The sequence below is a fragment of the Podarcis pityusensis genome (genome assembly GCF_964106645.2).
Source record: "Podarcis pityusensis genome assembly, chromosome: 11".
In the NCBI taxonomy this organism is placed as follows: Eukaryota; Metazoa; Chordata; class Lepidosauria; order Squamata; family Lacertidae; genus Podarcis; species Podarcis pityusensis.
Window position 1 is genome coordinate 24,964,181 of NC_138036.1, and position 20,795 is coordinate 24,984,975.

General features: G+C 41.2%; 1 protein-coding gene and 1 long non-coding RNA gene across 7 annotated transcripts in view; one reads left to right on the top strand and one right to left on the bottom strand.

Annotated features, from left to right (window-relative positions):
* Window positions 1-20,795, bottom strand: part of LOC308458573 — a 95,626-nt gene that overhangs the window by 25,046 nt on the left and 49,785 nt on the right. The window lies entirely within an intron of this gene.
* The window catches only part of KIF2A (kinesin family member 2A), a 45,624-nt gene continuing 24,957 nt past the window's right edge, over window positions 129-20,795 (top strand). For 2 of the 6 annotated variants that reach the window (XR_013977161.1, XM_080972604.1), the window contains exons 1-6: window positions 138-328; window positions 15,373-15,467; window positions 16,961-17,077; window positions 17,708-17,762; window positions 18,899-19,021; window positions 20,326-20,426. Coding sequence is in view for 5 of the 6 variants with exons in the window: in XM_080972604.1 (XP_080828730.1) it covers window positions 265-328; window positions 15,373-15,467; window positions 16,961-17,077; window positions 17,708-17,762; window positions 18,899-19,021; window positions 20,326-20,426 (555 nt within the window). In the remaining variant the exon portion in view is untranslated. Of the gene's footprint in view, window positions 329-15,372; window positions 15,468-16,960; window positions 17,078-17,707; window positions 17,763-18,898; window positions 19,022-20,325; window positions 20,427-20,795 lie in introns of all 6 variants that reach the window. The other 4 variants (XM_080972607.1, XM_080972605.1, XM_080972606.1 and 1 more) reach the window with 4 other exon arrangements.

Here is a 20,795-nt window from a genome sequence, read left to right on the forward strand (position 1 = left end):
CTCCCGCCCCTTCAAGCCGGTCCTGCCGTGACGCCTCCATTGTGTGCGCAGCCGCAGCGGCTCCCGGCGACTGTTGTATCCGGCCGGCGCCTTTTTCTCCTCCTCCTCCACCTCCCTTTCCCCCCCTCCCCCTTCCCCGTAGAAACTGCCGCTGCCGTCGCGGGCGCCCCTTCTCCTTCTCTGGCGCCCGGCGGGGCCCCGAACAGTCTCGTATTCTCTCTCCCTTCCCCTCCCCCCCTCCCGCTACCGTCACTCTATGACGCGATGGCAACGGCCAACTTCGGCAAGATCCAGATAGGGATCTATGTGGAGATCAAGCGCAGCGATGGTGAGCCGGCAGGAGGGAAGGAAAGGGATGGATGGAGGGATGGATGCAATGGGGAGGGAGGGAGGGAGGGAGCGCCGGCAGCCTGCTTCCTCCTGCTGCCTGGCTGCCGCCCTTCTCCTTCGGGAGGGGGGAGGGGCCGGGGCCCTTTATGCGCGCGGGGCCCGCGGAGGACACGAGCCGCCCCTCCGCCGGGGCGTGCGGAGGGTTGCGCGTGTGGGGCGGCGGCGGCCGTGGGCCTGTGGCGTCGCCCGCTGTCGCTAAGGCGCTTTTTGTGTCGCCTCCTGTGATGGTGGCAGCGGTGGGGAGGGAGTGGGCTTGCGAGGGACTCGGGGCGTGAGGCTGCTGCTGCAGTGCTGTGGGGAAGGGCGGGCGAGGAGGAGGAGGAGGAATGAAAAGGGTGTGTGTAAATATATATAAATGTGTATGTTTATAAATGCGCACATATGGGTGTGTGTCTGTGTCAGGAGGCGCAGGGTGGGGGGGAAGCCGTGGGGCGGAGGGGTCAGTCTCGAGAAGTTGAGGGAGTGACAGGGGAACGGATGGGGAGCTGGTAGGGAAGGGCGTGACCCCCGCCCCACAATGCGTGTGTGGTGGTGCAGGAAGGGGGTCGGGGTGTGGGGGGGGGATCGGCGCCCGCGATGGTGAGGTGGGACAGCTGCTTGGTATGTGTAGTAGCATAGGAAAGGTGAGGCTTTGGAGTGGTTTGCTCGATCGCTTGGAAGAGGAGGAGAGTGGGTTCCCCCCCGCACATTCCCCTCCACAAATGCACTGAGCAAACCTGTCATCTCCCCAACAGGAGCGTGCTTTAGAAGCACACAGATCGGTATGAGCTATACATCAAACGGCCGGATGCAGTGACGCCGAGGGAGCTTTACCTCTCACCTCCCCCCCCCCCCCATCGCCAATTATTCGACAAAAATCTTACAATGGTGTGTTAAATGAAATAGAATGACACACAGCCTTTTGACACCCGGATGTTTGTATTGCCCCCCCTCCCCCTCCCTCACAAAGAATAAGGTTCCTGTGTTGATTCAGTGTTTCCCTTTTTTGCCCTGTATTTCCTGGCAGCAGCATGTACGATGCTTTCTATAGATGCAGATGAAGTTCGTGGGCGGGTGAAGCTTGGGAGCGATTACCCTTGGATAGTATGACTACAGCGTATTGGAAGGCTGCAAGCAGAGTGAATCGATGGGCCCATCTCTGTTGCTCAATGGATGGGGGTGATGTCGTCTGTTGCTAGCTGGCCTCGTTGATGGTGGGGTGGGGTCAGCTTGGGATTCTTCCAACAATGCTAAATAATTGGGGAGAGGAGGGAGGACATCAGGTGTTTATGTCGTGGCAGTATTTAATGCTGATGTACTAAAAGGGAGAAGGAGCACATAGTATTTTTAACTGCTTTTCCTTTCAACTCTTCTAATTGCACTCTGAGGACTGTGTTTTTATTGTAGCGTTACAGCTACACATACTCATATAATGGAATTAAGTGTGAGAGGGTGTGTGAGAGATGAGGCTACTCATTATTCAGCTGTGTAATTTAAGAAAGGATAAAAATTCTTATTCCAGCTTCAGAGTGACCCAATGGGGGGGGTGTGTGGGTTTGGGTTTTCCTCCTTGCCACAGTTGGGACAGGTGGGTGAATGAAGCAGACAGGGTAGAATAGTAGTCTAACTGAGTAGAAATATTTTCTGCATTGGAATGGTGGCATTCTGTTCTTCTGATCTACAAACCCATTCTCATGATTCTAAGAAGTAAAACTCTGGCATTGCTTGCTTCAGCCAGTGGTGGAGGAAGGTGGGAGGCCCTGGACGCCATTTTCCTACTTGGAGAGACGCTTTGATATTCCAGCCTTCCTCAATGCATGTGTCTTTCAGATATTTGGACTACAGCTCCCATTAACCTCAGTCTCCTGGCTGGGACTGTTGGGAGTTGTAGTCTAAAATGCCAGGAAGGTGCTATGTTGTGGAAGGCTGCCCAGATCTTAAAATGTAGTTTTCTCGTTTACATATAGCAATTAATTTGGTTTGGTTAGTCACCTGTCATCACCAAGTGTTTCTAAAAGTCTGTTTCAAAAGTGGTTTGACAGGATGACTGCTGTTGGAAGAAAATAACTATAAGGCCTTGAAAACAATTCAATGGTTCTTTAGATGAACTGAGTGTTTCCAAAACAATGAGATGCTTAATATCTAAAATCCCAAGGAGTGATATTTCTGTCAGTTAAATGAAAAAGCATTGGGATTCGGTTTGTGTGGAAATTTGTAGCCACATAAATTTATTTTAATGTTTCCACTGTATCTTTCACTTTATATAAAAAAGAAATAGGGAGCTCTTTTCTCCCTGGTCTTTAAAACTGCCATATTCAAATAAGACCACCTGCAAATAGCCTTGGATCTAGTCCTTTTACTTTTAAGGAGAGTTTCCAGGCAGGATGGTTTTTTTGTGGATTTCTGCAAGTACATGGGTCCAAGTAAGTTTAGTATAAAATTGCAGAAATGTTGGGTAGCTTAATTGTTTAGAGAGGGAAACAAAGATATGTTGCTGTCAGAACTGTGACTTGTAATTTTTCCAGCATTTTTTATTAAACATTTGTAAACTAGACTGATATAATACAATTATAAAATTTAAGACTTGGTTATAGTCTGCAGTTTGTAGAATCACAGTACTAGCAGTATATAAAATATTTACAAATTTAAAATAGTTTTTGTTGTGGTTCTTGTATATCTGTTGTTAAAAAAAAAAGGAAGACTGACCAACATACAAAGCTGCATAGGGCGTAGGTGAAATGAAAGTTGACTATTAAGATTATCCCAACAACTTTTACTCCGGTTTTTAATAATGTCATAAAACCATAGAATTGTAGGGATGGAAGGGATACTGAGGACCATCTAGTCCAACCCCTGCAATGCAGGAACATGCAACTGTTCTATACAGGGATCGAATACAGGGACCTTGGTACCATGCTGTAACCAACTGAGCTATCCATGTCATATATAGGGCTAATAGCCGTAAATAAATAAATAAATAAATATAGATGAATGGATGGGGTACTTACCGGAGACACATTGAAATATATAAATATTCTGTCCCTTGCAGTTTGTGTAGCTTTCCACTGTGGGCAAGACGGAAGCTACACAAGCATTTATTTCTTTAAATGATTTATATGCTGCCCTTCAGTTCATAAAATTGTCAGGGTGGCTAGCAATTCCAAGTAAAATACAATTAACAATAAAAACAATACATAAAATTAAGTTAGTACAAAAATGAAAAACAGAATAGTATAAAATCAGTCTGTTAAACCCATCTTAAGTGACATACCTGAAGGTCTAGGCATATTGGAATGTATTTTACCAGGTGTCAAAAGAGCATCCTGTTTGGTGCTAAGTGAGCCTTCTTGCGGAGGACAATTCTACCTGTGGACACAACACCACAACTGTAAAGTTCCTCTCTCCAGTTAGCACCCATCTAATATGGTGATAAGACTATGAGGAGTGGTTCTGAAAGAATATCTGTATAATATTCAGGCAGTTGCATGTGGGAAGAGATGTTCTATACCACTGGCCAATTTCTCTTGATGCCTCCATGTGATCATGTATGTTTCTAAACACTGCTTGTTTCATTATAAAAATGCAGTTTGCCATTCATTTTCAACTGAAGTGGGTGGGTAGGCAAGTGTTTCCCACCACCTTCTGGAAGCCACTGAAAGAGCATTTTGTACCTTCGGGAATACAGAGCAATTATTTGTTGTTTCTCATCTTCTGGCATACTGACAAGACGGAAGAAAACTTTGGTCAAACAATATGTTACATGCAGATGTGTGTGTAACCCTTGGATCAGCACTTGGCTGGGGGCAGAATCTAAGGGATATTCTATTTACATTAAATTTTTGCTGAAGCCCCAAGCCAAGAAACCTGGGACTCCCAATTGAATGGCTGAGTAGCAGCCCTCCCACAAGGCACACCCACTCCTAAGGTATGTGCAAGAAATGGTGTCCTGTAACTAACAACAGTGGATCAACAAGAGGTTAACAATGTGGGAAGCAGTACACAAATCGATTTTAGTCTAAAATGTCCTACTTTCTTCCAAAGGAAGTCTTACGCCGTTACAGTTTAGGGTGCAGTGCAAGCAGCAACTCTCAACAGGTGGCACCAGAGGATGGTTTCTGTGCCTCTGCAACTCCATGCTGATAGGAATTGCTTCTCTTAGGTGGATTTCTGAAACAGTGATTTCAGACAGTAGTATTATAGCAAGCAAAGCTCAGCGATCCCTAATTGAAATATTATACTGTATGGGAGACCAATTTTCTCCTCTTCACAAAGAGAAATGTATCTTTCTCACCAGATCTGTGACCGCTGCTCTCCAGAGGCCACTTTCTGTTGGGGTGAACTAGCATCAGCACAAGTGACCTAGGCAGCTCTGGCCAACATACAAATGAATGTGGCATGTTGGGTTGAACACTTATGTTTTCTCTGCACTTTCTGCTTCCGCTTGGTGTTACCTTCTCTACAGCTTTAAATGTGTTATGTTATCTCATGGTTCTTTTTCACAGGCAAAGCTACTTACAGAGTGTTGCTTGGAATCATGAGCACAGGGATACACAACCCCCTATTTCCTGACTCCAAATTGCTGTTTCTTCCAGTGTTCCACTTGAATGTTTGCCTATATTTGAAACTCTGAAGGGAAAAATAAAAGAGAATTTAGAATAAATAAATGATGAACAGGGAAAGGGTTAAGCACCAACAAAGCCACACTTTTGATTACTCTCTGGAAGTGCGAGTACTCTCTCTTTCGAAAGAGGTCATGGTAATGTGTCATATATCTGGGTGTAATATCTAGTTTGTCCTGAGGGAGGGAGAAAGCCATGAGCAAAAATGACATAGGGTTTGTTTCCTGTCCTCCTCCACCTCTTGACTTGGGGATTCCTCAACTTCAGTTGGATACCTGGACACGTGGGCATTATAGCAAAATAATTGCTGATCAGGCTGCCAGGACAGCAACTCACATTACTTTTACGAAAAAAGATCATCGGTAATTTATCCCAATCTTTTAAGATCCTGGAAGACAAGTGGCCAGTATTTTAGATTGTGGCTAAATATGTAATTTCAGAACTGAAGGAATAAAGTTAGTCTGCCTCAGATAATGATTGGCCATGCAGTCTATTCCCACCAGTATTGAAAGAGGCCTCGCCCACATTGGCATGCTGGTGTCCATGATTCTCAAGTGCATGGCAGGCCTTTCTGTGCACCCAGTTCAATACTTAGCTTCAATTCTGGGTTGATCTGTCAGCTTTATCTGTTCCTGGACTCCTTGGAAGGCAAGGCTGTCTGAGGGGCAGAGGGAAGTCAGTGACAAAATAATTCTTTTCTATTTGCAACTGTGTGGTGTAATATGACCTAACTTCCACTGTGCCATGAACTTCAGTATTCTTGTCTTCTACTTCCCGGTTAGCCAGCTACTACCTTAGTCATCCAGAGCAGCTGTGTTTGTTAGTGCCTTATGTGCAACACCCCATTGTTTCCTGCTGCTGTGCAGTGCTAGGTAATTAGCAGCAAGAAAAATCACCAGCAAACATGCCACGGTCTGGATTTATAGACAAGCACGAATACTTCATACATGAAGAGGCATATTTAATTTAATGGGACAAAGTAGCTGTGACTATGATGAGTTCTATTAACTTCAATGAAAATGGGACATCTGCATAGATGCTCTGTTGATATATGCTGAAAACGGATCCTGTTGAAGTGCCATTTATTTTTTGCACTTATTGTGTAATACATATCTAAGGTCAGAAATGCCTTTTACATCAAGAATTGTAGTATGCACACTGTGGTTTATTTGTTAACATTAGACCCCATTACTTCCATTTTTTATGTCCGCTCCCGTTTTGAAAGTTAAGCCTTTTACTTAAGAAAAAAAAAACTTTTATACTTTGTAGAAATGCCTGATTATATAAAAGCTGCTAGAACTGCATCAACATTATCTTTGGGTGCGTGGGGGGTGGAACAGACGTTTAGCCCATTTAGTTCAGTAGCGCTTACTTCTTGGGAGGTGTGTTTAGACTGGCAGCTGCAGCGGGTAGAAAAGAACTGAGGTACTGAAAACTTGTTAAACTTAGACTGCAATCCTGTGCCATTTACCTGGGAGTAAGTCCTATTGAACGCAGTGGAGTTTTCTTTGTAGTAGTACTGTAAAGGACTGTACTGTTATTCTGCAATTTAAGCAAGTCATGAAAAGATGTGCACATGAATTACAGTAATGCACTTCTGAGACATAGCCACCTGAAAAAGCTAATTCAAGGTTCAGCTCCCTGCATCTTCAGCTACATGGGCCTCTAGTAGCAGGGCTTCCCTACCTGAGACGCTGAAGAGCCTCTGCTAATCCTTGTACATAATACTGGGCAAGATTGACCTGTGCTCTGACTCGGTTTAGCATTAGGCCATTTCATACATTTATATGATGAGTAAGCATTGCCCCAGAGCAATTAGATGAGTTGGCAAGTGGCTATTAGCTTTTTAAGGATAGAATATTGCCTCCCATGCTGTTTAACTTTCCATTATTGCAAGGGAGAAAGTAAGAACCCTACACCTTGTTTCCACAATACTCTTAAGCTCAAAGGAAGAAACAAGTTCTAAGGTTTGAATGGTACTGTTCACTTTTCCAGCTCATGAGCTTTCATTCTAGAAGGGATAATCCTACCTGCAGTCTGATACAGCCAAGTGTAGGGCAATATTAGTGCTGTGCTATGTTCTCTAGATTGAGGGCACAAGGAGAAGGGGACGACAGAGGACGAGATGGTTGGACAACGTTCTCGAAGCTACTAATGAGTTTGACCAAACTGCAGGAGGCATTGGAAGACAGGAGTGCCTGGCATGCTCTGGTCCATGGGGTCACGAAGAGTTGGACACGATTAAACGACTAAACATGACAGCGTCACCCGCGAATAGCAAAATTAAGTGCTAACTAACCACTAAAGTTTTATTTGTAATGCTGCATTTAGACTTTCTGTTTGCTGCTGTTCTACAGCTTAATGTTTGGGGCATAGATTTTACATTTAATGAGCAATGGAAGGAATAGATCACCATGCAGATATGTAATTAATGCAATTAGATTGAAGTGCAATATTATGACTCAAGCTTTAGACTAGGTTTTTTTTTACTTCATGTCTTTGGTGTCTGAATCATACAATGTGTAATATTATAAAGTAAAACTAGAACAGGCTTTGTGGTTATAATAAAAAATCATGGATTGCGTAGCTTGAGGTGAGGAGCAAAAGTGTAAGAGGAACAAGTCAAAAGATGTACATCTTAGCAGGGTGGGGATAAGGATATTTCACAGACATTGTCAGTGTCTTGCACAGTGAGAAGTGTGCCTCCATTTCTGGTAATCTTTCCGTCATGTACATTTTTCATATTTTCATTTTATGGGAGATGCTGTAGAAAGAAGACACATCTCTCTGACACTTTAAGTCACCCTGCAACCCCTGTATTGGGCATTGAAAAAGTCATAGGAGCAATTTTTCTGAGCATTTTGCAGCCTTGATAACCTGCAGTTTGGGTGTCTTTGTGGTTCTTCCGAAGATTGCCTTCACTCTAAACTAGTTTTGTTCACTTTTGGTGAAGTTGGCTTATAGCCAAATCTCATTGGCTGTGAGGCATCACTGTTGCTAGAAAGAGGAACTATTTTCATACACAAAATCTTGCCAGTGCAGCATGTGAGGCTCTGAATGTTGGTGAACCAGCACAATGAAGTAAGCATTTGGCTGGGGGGGGGGTGATGGGGTTGGAAGCTATTTGGGGGGCCTTGGAGGTTTCCTCACATTAAAAATGCTCAGTGGGAAACATGCATTCCTACAAATATGTGGAGTGTCAACAGGAAGAATGGAAAAGAACTCACGTAGGAGAGATAAGGATAACAAAATGTGAAGGTAGGGAATTGCAGGAAGAATAGACCAGATTATAAGGAAATATTCTTTTTTAAAAAAACAACAACATCCAAATGTATGAAGGCAGACTTTTGCAACCTTTTTACTGGAGTATAGACAAAAATAGACTTGTTAAATATTTAGGATTCACACTGAATCATTTTTGAATATAATGGGTAGCATGCCTACCTTTCACTAATTAGTTTGCTTGAAGGCTTTGCAATGCCATTTGTGTTATTATGTAGTCTCTTATTTAACTTTGGTGAAAAATCCATTTGGAAATGGTTTGAAATCTGTTTTTTTCCTTGGTCTCATTTATCTGAAATACTCAATCTAGTGTATAAATAGTTAAAAAGCTGTGCTAGATCAGAAGAAAAGCCCATCTAGTCCTGCATCCTGTTTCCGAGAGTTACCAACCAGAAGACTCTGGGAATCTTGCTTATAGGTCATCAAGGGAATAGCCCTCTCTCACTGCCTCCGCTAGCAACTGGCATTCAGAGGCACACTGTCTGAACCTGGAGGTTCCATATAGCTAGGAGCAATGGATATATCTCTGTGAATTTAATCCCACTTTAAAGCCATATTAGCTAGTGAACATGACCATATCTTGTGGCAGTTTTGTCTGTTATGAATCTCCTGTCATTCAGTTATATTGGGTGACTCTGAATTCCAGACTTACTTGAGAGGGAGAAGAATCTATTATGTTCTCTTCCCTTCCCTAGGCATCTTTTTTTTTGTAAATGAAAATCCCTCAAATGTGCTAGCCATTTCTTTGTAAGTCTTCTCTTTGTAGGGAAGTTGCTTCAGTTTCCTGATAATTTTGGTTGCTTTTCCATGCAACTTTCCCAATGCTACAATGTCCTTCTTCAGAGGAGGGAAGCAAAAATCCACAGTTACATCTTATGTCTGTGTCTAGGATGTGGAATTCCTTGGCCATTCCTACTAAGCATCATTGGTACTTTTTTTCCAGGCACCTGCTCTTCACACCACTGATTATTGTGCACTGTCCTGATGTTAATGGTGCTCCAGTTGTGGAAAGGGATAAGGATATTGTCATACTGGTCTATTTTATTTTCATTCCCTAGCATGGGATTTGCCTTCTCATAGATACTATATCCTGGGTCATTGTTTTGATTAAACTATCCATAACAAGGTATGATTAGTTATACCTCAGCAGTTTCCTACTCCAATGTGCATCATTTTATACTTACTTTACATAGAATAAGCTCATTTGCCATTTTATTGCCCATTCTATTTACCAATTTGGAGAGTTCCTCTTGGATTGCCATGTTGTCTACTTGAGTTTTCACCTTCCTGAATAAATTGATGTCATCTACAGACTTGACTATTTCACTGTCTACCTCAGCTCTAGATGATTTATGAACCAATTAAATAACACATGTCCAAATACAGATCCTTAGGGACACTCCAGTACTTGCTTGCTTTCGTTTGCAGAAGTTTCCATTTATTCCTACGCACAGTACCAGAAAATAGTACCAGAATCAGGTATTAAAACTTCATCAGATGTTTAAAGCCCAGGATAATAGGAATGTCTTCACCTGTGTCTATAACAGTCATCTGTAGCAATGTTGCTGGTTGTCCACCAAGTTGGTGAGCTTCATTTGACAGCAGCAGAAAACCAAACCCACCCCTGTAGAATGCTTTTCCAGTAGACATTCAAGAGGCACCATCTATATTAACCATCAAATGTTTGCTGAAAACTTCTCTTTGCCACCAAGCTTATGCAGACAATTAAGAAAAACATTTTCTGTAATAGTCGACTGGAGATGTTTTAATTTTTATGTGGTTTTTATTGCAATGCAATTGTTGGTAAATTGTTTTGATTTTTTTTATATAAAATTGCAGCATATAATTTTTAAAAAATAGTTGAAGCTCTTTAAAACCAGGAGAACAATTTAAAGGTGATATAATCTATCTACCAATAATGTAGCACTGAGCAGATTGCATTGCTCCTTTTCTCATGCATCTTTGTGTAGAATTTTGATATCTTGACTTGAAAAAACACTTGTCAATTTTGTTGAAAGCCATGAACTGAATGCCCTTACTATAAGACTATAAATCATATATGTAATCTCACTTAAATGAATACGGGCAGTGACCATTTCGCACAAGGGTTTCATTCCCAGCCCCTGCATGTGCCATGGAGTGTGCATAAGTTCGCCCTGCCCTGTTATGCCCCCATTTTGCCCTCTTCTGCATCCAAAAGGACCTGTGCGTAGGTGATCGCACATCAATTGGACACATGCTTAAAATGGTTGTCACCTGTATTCACTTTTTTACATGGAATTCTGTCCAATTTATGCATCTTTATGGAACTGTAGAATAGCTGTGATTCCAGTTGAGCTATCTGGGTGAGAGCTTATTTGAGGCTCTTGTTTACTTTTTAAAAATCACATTTTTGTCTTGCCCTTCCTCTAAGGGTCACCCCCCCTTTACATTTTTACAACCTTAGGTTTGGTTGGAAAAAACCAAGTAGGCCAAGATGACACAGTGAGGTTCTTGGGTGAGTGAGAATTTGAACTCTGTTTGTACATGCCACTAAATCAAACCATGGCTTAGTGCAAATAAGGAAACATGTGAATTCTTGTGAAGCTCATGTCCTCTGTGCTCCTCCCCCAGTCCTGTTGCTGTCATGCCACCAAGGGTTAAACCATAATTTGGCGCTGCTCTAGGAACCTGCTTGTTTGTGCCAGACTATAGTTTGTCTTCATGTTACATACAAACCTGGTCAGTGTATACTCTAACCATTTCAAGGTGGAAAGCATGATTTTTCTTCAAGGGTTGTCACTCATTCATGCAGTTGCAGCTGTGTTTCTGGAAAGAAGTATTGGGAATTGTGTTAGTCTACCCTGTCCTATTTGTTGCATGCATTGCTACTACTGAGGGTGCATAGAACATTCAGTCTTTCATAAATTTCAACAATTCTGCAAGTCTTTTGCCATTGACTCTTCTCTACTTGTGATTTCATAACTGCATTGCCAATGTGATGGTTTGTAGGGCTAGTTGACTAGAATGCTGATGCATTGGTCAAGTTTATTAATAGAAACTTAATTTTGTATCAAATTGCATATGGATTCCATAAGTGATGAAAACTAGTACAAGGTGCCAGATAACCAGGAAAGTTAAGTGACCAAGACTGCTTTTGAAATAGACAATGTAGGGATTGACATAGCAAATGTCCCTTTGTTCTGTGCCTCTTGGTGGCCTTTGGCATGGTATCTTGCTATTTTGTAGGGCTGCTCATGGAAGTTGATGAGAATGATCTCCTAGATTGCTCTTTTTTGACACAACATTTCTGAATTATCAGGTTGGGGGATGGTTTATCAGATCCCAAGGAATTAATCTCTCTGTGTCACAAGGTACATCTTAATCCCCTCTGCTGTTGGAACCGTTGAGGGATATTGTTTGAAGGTTGAAAGTGAGATACCATCAACATGCTGAGGACACACACTGCTTTATTTTTTGTTGCGTTAGTCTAGGTGGAATACTTTCTGGTTTTGTCCAGTCTAGCTACAGAAGATCTCGGGTTACAAACTTAATTCATTCTGGAGGTCCGTTCTTAACCCGAAACCGTTCTTAACCTGAGGCACGCTTTCACTAATGGGGCCTCCTGCTGCTGCACATTTTCCGTTCTCATCTTGGGGCAAAGTTCGCCACCAGGAGCAACTACTTCTGGGTTAGCGGAGTTTGTAACCTGAAGCATTTTTTTAACCCAAAGCGTTTGTAACCCGAGGTATCACTGTAGTAATATGCTTCATATACTGTAACATGAGGACCTGAATTTATTCTGTTCTTCTGAAGAATCTGTTACATAGCTACTGTATCAAGTGGATTCATAATCATTTTCCTAATTGCTTTTAATTATATAAATAATATTTCAAATAACAAACATCCTAAGATGTAGCTGATGTCAAAGCTTTTCTCAGGAGATTAATTTGACTCCTGCTCACTAGTATTTGAAATGGAATCTCATTCATATGTTTGGCAAGCTTAGTGTGGCCCTAACTGATTGTTTATCACGTTCTTATAAAAAGAATATATATATATATATGAATTTAGAACAAAAAGCCCTTTAGAGCTAGGGCAGTCTATATCAGCAGGTAACAGAGATATATCCTCTCATAGATTGTCATTAGTTAACATATTCATTTATTTTCAAACATTTGTCAGTTCCTGAATTCTGTGAGTTCAGTTCTGTGAGTATTGTATAGAACTGCCATAGAACTGCAGAAGACTTAACCTTGGGAGGTGGGCAGTTTCTTCATGTTATGAAGAAACATACTTTGGGGAATCTACCGTCTTCGTGGTTGTGACACATCATCTTTGAACAGGAACAGAAAAGCATTATGGGGTTACCTGCTAGTTTGACCAATACATCATAGGTTTTTAAATTTTCACAAGATGAAGTGGAGAGGGGAAAGGTCAGACATAATTCCTGTAATCCAGCCAAGGAAAGTTGTGTGCAGAAGCAAGCTTACATGTGAACAACCAACATGGATGCAGGTATCCATTTGTATTCATATAGGCTCTTGTTCCAGTTGAACTGGGTACTTGTATATTTTTATGATTGTGGGAATGTGCATCACAATCCAGAACAACTGCCTGTTGGGAGAGACTTGTATGCAACAAGAGCTAGATTGCGACCATAGTTCTGTGAAATTCCATTAGGTCAAGAAGTATGTATAGTCAGAATGTTAGACAACACCATTCTTGGTTAGTTTTTAAGGTTTTGGTTCATTCTTAATTTTTCTGTCCCTACAGGTGTAAGTTTGTTCTTAGGGTTCTGTCCATACCCTTACCCCCCTCCGCCTCTGCTCCCCCAATTCTTAACCAGAAGTGGCTCCCATCAAATCCCCACACCATTCTTAAAAGTACATTGAGTTCCAAAAGCAGTTCTGGTATTTGGAAAGTTGCTGCCACATGCATGGTATTTTTCTCTGGATGTCTTTAACCAGCTGTTCATTCTCAGATTCTCAAACTGCATTTTGAGCTCATCAGAGTTTTACAAGCAGTTTGAATGGTATCTTGGGTAGCAGATGGAATTTTACAAAAGAAGTTTATCATACACAGGTTATCTCAATGTCTTATTGGATTGTGTATGCCTCCACCTTTCCTTTCCTCTAGGCTATCAGGTTTGGCCAATCAGAAGCAATAACTGGGTATTTTCTTGGATCCATTTCTTTCGCACATATTTTTACCCTTGCTTCCAGGTAGGCAAATTTAGCTTTATAGCTATGGTATTCAGGAACATATCACATCTTTTTGGATGCATTTGTTGCTTCTCTCATGGCAGAATTAATTATAATAGAAGAAAATTGTCATTTTAATCCTAAAGCATGTGTCTTAAATCCTTTTTCTGTCCCTTCCATGCTTTTTTGTATCCCAAACCAGGTCATTGTCAGGAAAGAGATGCTCCCCACTGTTTAAGCATGGTGTGCTAAATTCTATCATTCTCTTAATTGGCAGAAGATAACTTCATCTCTGGCTAGAATTGATTTGAGCAGTTGAAGAAGCTGCATTAATTAGTTCCACTTTAGTACAGAAGAGCACAAGCCATTTTGTTCAAATATATACTCAAATGGATGCTGTTGAGAGAGAGAGAGAGAGAGAGAGAGAGAGAGAGAGAGAGGCAGAAAATGGAATTGAAACTGGAAAGAGAAAAGTAGGTCCCAAGATGTGTGGGGAAGCACTGAAGGAGTGAGAGAACTGTGTACGTTGTGAATAGGTGATTAATAGGGTGTTGCCTTGATGTGCTGTGTCATCTAAAGGTTGGGTGTGATCAGTCAGTACCTGAAATAGGAAAGGGAAATAAATTGCTAACATTGTTTTTTGTTTTTTTGTATGCAAACTATGAAAATTATTCTGTAATATAAACTGAATGGCCGAGTTTATTCTTTTAGTAAGGTTGAGCGATACATTTAGAAAGGTGCACACTACTATGTGCAATCTGTTGTACATAGGCAAAATAATTATAAGATTATTAAGTGCTGCTTTTTTAAAATTGCTGCATGCAGTTTAATACCCTGACACCTATCTTTTCTGACTGATTAGGTAGTTCAGAATTTATTTATGTATCATTTAGTATCAAAAGAGAAATTTTATGACATTCCTCTCTAGATTTTCTCCTATCTTTTTCAAACTTCAAACACTGAAAGCAGGACCAAGTGCTCAGGTGTGATTGGGTAGGTTTGCAAATTGTCACCTGCTTAGTTGCCATTGGTGAGGAAGAACCTCCTTCAAACAAACAGGGAACAAAGCCTTTGTAAACTGGAAAAGTTTTTCCCTCTCTCTTTTAGGTCATTAGTATCACATTGCAAATGATTAGCATAGGTAAATGAAGGAGTTCCATGGGCTTATTTGTAAGGCTGCCCTTATGGGCAATGATCCAAAGGGAGGGAACTGTGTCTTCAGCCAGAGTGTTCTTTGTAGTTTCACAGCTGCAATTTCTATAGCTCAAGACACTTTAAAAACTGGTCAGCAACCCACCTCATCACCTGTGGAAGTTACAGTGGTACCTTGATTCTCAAGCGGCTTAGTTGTCGAACAAATTGGCTCCCGAACACTGCAAATCCGGAAGCAAGTGTTCCAGTTTGCGAACATTTTTCGGAAGCTGAATGTCAGATACGTCTTCTGCTTGAGTGCAGGAAGCTCCTGCAGCCAATCGGAAGCTGTGCCTTGTTTTTTGAATGGTTTTGGGAGTCAAACAGACTTCCGGAACAGATTAAGTTCGAGAACCAAGGTACCACTGTACAGCAACATACAATTGTGCACCTTCCCTGATAATTCCCTGATAAATGGAACCTGCCAGGTCCCATCACTGGTCTGCTTCAACCAGTTGATGAAGGCCTGGCTTTTTAACAAGACCTTCAATTAATTGAAATGCAATTCAGGCTGAAGGCCTGCATGCACTGACCAGATAGTAAGTGTCACTGAAAACAATGGAATTATGGAGTAGACATGTGATTGCATGTCAGTGGTATAGAAATAAGTGTGATGCATTTTTTAAAAATAATGAATTCATTTGCAAATGAAATAATAGAGATGGAATAAAGCCATTTTGATGGAAATTCTATAAATTGTTGAAGGAGTGCTTATACTTCCATTTCAGGCCGAATACATGAAGCTATGGTGACATCTTTAAATGAAGATAACGAAAGTGTTACTGTTGAGTGGATTGAAAATGGTGATACTAAAGGAAAAGAGGTACAATATAATCATATTGACTATAAAAAAAGTTATGTTTGTTCTCAGCTGATCTTGGTTCAAAATTGGCCTAACATATAATATAATGGACCATAGGCATTCAGAATGAAATATAAAGCTCTGTGACTGTTTTGAGGATGTACTGGTGAAGTGAAGGCCAACAGAATAGGCTGTATGATGACATATGAAAATAACTATTAAATGCTTGTTTCATATAGATCTGGTTCACATGTCACATTAAACCATAGTTAAATGTGAAAGTACAGTGTGCTAGTGCACGCTGCTGAAATTATAAGCACTTTGTTCTTCCCTTGCTCATCCTGGCATCAAGCAAACTATGAGTCTGGGTTCAGATGTAATGACAAGCAAGACTATAGCTTATTCTCCAGCAGGATGGAGGCAGCAGGAGTGGGGGAGGAAAAAAGTGCCTATTATATAGAAGCTTCTCCCCCATTCAGCTGTGCTTTTTTCATGCAACACAAAGGAGAAATAGAGTTAAAATGCTGCCATCAGCATAAAACAGAAGTAGTATCTTGGTATTTAAAACTAAACCAGTTGTTGCCATGGTTGCTTGAGATATGTGTCTACACAAATCTGAAACCTACTTTTCTGTGTTCAGGGACCGACCCCTCTGGAACATGAAAAACTAATGTTTGCGGGGGGGGGGGAGGGGATCTCATCCCTCTGTGGCCCTGACTGTGTTTTTCTGGAGAACAGGCTGCCTGTCTGTCTAAGAGAGCTAGCTCAGAAATTAGCACATTTCTTGGAAAACTGGCAGAAGGAGAAGGCTGGAGTGGGGCGGGGGGCGGGGGAGAGAAAATTTTACTCTTTCCTCTTTAAAATACAGGAAGGAGGAGGCTTCACCAGGCAAGGATCGCTGAGTGACGTGGGGGTGCAAAGATGACTGCCCAAAACTGAAAGTTCTAGGTATAAGGCTGAGTTTACCCTAGCAAGGGCCTCTCTGGGAATTGCACTGCTTATAGAGGTCTCAGTCACATTGTCATTTTTTTTTTTTTAAAAAAGCTAATAAGAGTGGAGTGGTACCTGGAAGGTACACAAATAAGAGATGAATTAACTTTTCTTTTTGGCAAAGGAGTTTGTGTGCTGAATTCTAGAGTGTGTTGCAGTACTGAGAAATTCAGGACTGTTATCAGTCAGTTGTTAAATGATATATGGCTGTCCTGATTGAATAAAAATGTTCCCAGGCCAGAGTATAGAAGGGTGGGATACTCCCTTTTCCATTTCAGAGGGTGCTAGTAGGAACTGCAGATTCACTTTGTGCTAAGTAATTAGACATTGCCACTAATCTTTCCAGGCAAAATAAGAACTTTTTACCCACTATAATGATGTGGAGGCTTCAAATGGAAGTGAGCTGCTACTCTGTGGCAATGAAACCATGTGGCCTGTCTTGGTTTTTTGTTTTTTGTTTTGTTTTAATTAAAATGCAAGATTTATTTGTTTGCTTTGAACAATCTTATCTTTCTCATATGCAGATTGACTTGGAGAGTATTTTTTCGCTTAACCCAGACCTTGCTCCTGAAGAAGATGATCCCAGCCCAGAGACCCCACCACCTCCAACACCTTCCGCTAAAGTGAACAAAATTGTGAAGGTTGGTAATATATAATGCAATGTCATTTACTCTTGTTCAGTTTGCCTGTTGCTACATGATGTTCTTTATTTCAGAATTCTAGGTTTAGTTGTTCAATGGTTTTTATAGGCAGTGCACAGAGATGAATTCTTTATTGACCTTTGCCTTTCTTCATGCCAACAACACATTTTATATAGCACTGGTCTCCTCCATGGCCCAAGTTTTACCAGTGAGTGGGGCTGTTCACATGACATCAAGTGACCTATTTTACCCATGCAGTTTGAATCAAATTGTGCAGGCAAAGGCACAGTGCTCTGTAAGCCTTGACAATGAGCTGACCCCTTTTAGGCCCAACCATATCTTTACCTGCCTCACACCTGATTACCAATAGCTTAACATAATTTGCTATTTTACAGCTCATTTACCCAGTTTGAAAAGATTCATTTGCAGGCAAGCTATATATCAATTGGAAATGTAGAGTAAGTTTGCTGTTTTTCTTGGGGAAGGGTGTAAAGGATTTCTGATAATTTTGTTGTCTTGCTGATCCTCCCTAATTGCTGAAGGGCTATGAATGAGCCGACTACTTAGTTTTAAAAAAGGAAAAAAACCTGCAGATTGCCTAACAAATTAACAGTGTCTGTCTTTCTCTAGAATCGAAGGACAGTGGTACCTGCTAAAGTTGAAGCTCCTACTAGAGACAACAGAGGTAAGTTAGCAAATGATTTATATCCCATTTGAAAATGCAAAAAGTAAGGCGATAAATTCCACTTTAATTGTCCAGATCTAATAGCAAAACATTTTGTCTGTGCCTTACTTCCCTGTAAGCTCACTGCCTGGTAATTTTGTTTTACATTTTACCTGCACTCAACCACCTAGGATGTCCAGAATTACAAAAGGAGTTACTTCTTTTGTTCTTGAGTTTATGCTATAGTTGGCCCGCTGTGAGAGTAAGGACCTTTCTTCTTTGTCTCTGAGTAATCTTGCAGTTGTATAGACAATTCCCGGACCACTCAGAACACATCAGCTACTGATACGCAACCTGTCCTTTCATATCCGAGTTATTTTTGCTTCTTATTTGCAGACTTGCTTTCTAGTTGGCTGATAGAGGGAACTGCAGAAGAGAACTTAAGCATTTGTTGTATTCAAGCCATTTGAGCATGACAGCAGAGGGGGCTTGAGGGAGAGAGGGAGAAAACTGCCTGGGATGAAAATCTCTTTGTAGTTCATCCCTGTCCTGTTCTTTCACTTCACTCCCACACCAACCAGAGGATTTGGTAAATACTCCTCTGCTCCACCTCCTTGATTTATCAGTTCCAGTAGCAGTATGAATATTTATACCTAAATAGGCTGTGGGACTCCTCCTACAATCTGCATGCATGTGTAATATCTGGGCTGATATACAGATAATAAGACCCAACTAGTTCCTCACAAAGGTTCATGGAACATGTGATTAATTTACCACCAAGCCCTCTATTTTTTCCTCCCTGATGCAACTTGTTTTGAAATATAAAGGGAGAATTGCTTCAATAGTTCTGCTGGCCTGGAAACAACATCTACCGATGTGTCATATTGAGGGATTAATTTCATCCCCCCCACCAGCAGCTGATAATAGTTCATGTATATTTGATTCTCATATTGGTTTGTCTCATAGCATAGTCGCCTAACGTACCGGTTTATGTTCTAAAAAGAGTTTTATAAAGTTTTTCTTAATTATAAATTGTTTTGGTTTTACACATTATTCTGTTGATTAACTAATCGTTCTGTTTAGAAATTGGTGCAGTTCCTTCTTTTCTGTTTATGCTCACTCTCTTAGTAATTTTTTTGTTTTTTTGTTTTTTGCAGTGGTTGGTTCTGCACGTGCGCGGCCTACTCAGCTTCCTGAACAGTCTTCCTCTACACAACAGAATGGTAGTGTTTCAGATATATCTCCAGTTCAAGCTGCAAAAAAGGAATTTGGACCCCCTTGTATGTAAATCATGTATCAAGGATTCATTCATTTTAGGCATTACATGTACATTCTCTTGGGCAATTATATAAATTCATAAGAAGTGAGTTGTCTGCACAATGTTATGCTTACTTAGAGAAATCACAATGTGATTGTTCTTCCACCGTCCTGTTGGTAACAAGAGTATCTGTTAGTTCTGTTAGTTCTTCTAAAATAATGGCCCATTATTGAAAATTGACCAGACCTTTTATTAGGTCAAACCAAGAGAATAACATGTATGTAAGTTGGTGCCTGCTGTGTGTTGTTACATTTCCCTGTCCATATCCCTTAAACTGTGCCTGTAGAGTTGAGAGAACTACACTGAGGTAGTAGGGAGGTTAACATTGACGCCAACTTCATTGGCTTACACAGAGTTTGACTTGGTATAGGGCAAGAATGTGACTTTCCTGCAGCTCTGCTGCTGTCAGCTTTATTACTCAGCCCACATTCTGGAGAAAACATGAAGGGGTAGAAAACAGGCTCAAAGCAGCTGTGGTACAACTGCAGTGATCATTCCTGTCAACCTTGGATGAGGCAGGCAGGACAACCCCTAAGCAGGGCTGGGCCTTAAAATGACCCTCCCTTTGCACCCCCCATTCCAGCCCCGTTAACTCTCATCCAAGGATCCTATCATATGCCTCCAATGCTAGTCATAAAACTGTGGCAGAAACAGAAAACATAGAAACATAATATTGCTATGGTGAAGGCAGCCCCCCTGCTTACTAGGCCAATCATTATTGAGGGTAAAATTCCTTCCCAGTCTTGTCAATCTAATGACTAATGTATGTCCATAGCAAGGTAATCGATGAGTACTGTAAATGAGACAGAATGGATGGGATGATGAAGTCGTTGAGATTAAACTGGACCTCTTAACCTGTAGCCTGGGATTGGACAAGAAGGATGAACTTCTGTCTCTGGTTCACAGCAAAGTACTGCCCCAAGCAATCTGCCAGCACAGCTAGGCATTGGGGGACCAGCCAGGTGGAACAGGAGCTACAGCATGGCTGAAAGGTAACCATACTGTGTTCCACTTAGCAATGCCAGCAAGATATCAGCAATATCTTCAGCTGCCCCCCACCTCACCTTGTATCAGCACAAAATGAGCTGTGTAAGTGAGGACCCAGGACTGTTCTGAAAGTAATCAGATTGCCGAAATTAAGCCCTGTTTATGCTGAACATCTTAGGAAGTTCAATAACGTAAGCACTTCTCAGTTTCAGTGGTAAAATGATTTAAAATTTGAAGTAGAATGCATATAAAAGAAACTTGCTTTTCTTCCCCTTTAAGCACGTAGAAAATCAAATTGTGTGAAAGAAGTTGAAAAGTTGCAGGAAAAACGTGAGAAACGAAGATTACAACAGCAGGAACTTAGAGAGAAACGCGCTCAGGTTTGTTTTTATAGTTTTGTTCACTTGCTCGTATTTATAATCTGTATTCTAACAAGTTACTTCAACTAATGTTGAATTTCCTGGCTCATTAGCTACTTCTTCCTAAGATGGTGTAGGCAAATCATTACTGCATACTTGTTACGAGGATGCCATATTTGAGAAAGTGAGGTTTAAGAAGTGTTACTTAAATAGCTCTGTAAGCATCTCAGTGAGTAGAAAGTGAACACGATGCTACAATCTTTATTTCAAAAAGTTGCTAATCTTAAGCAAATCCGTTAACATTAATGAGTCTTGTCACAAAGCAGGAGCTTTAGAAGAACCACTTGCATAATCCTGTTGGCAGCTTGCATGTTATGTCCCCATGTATTT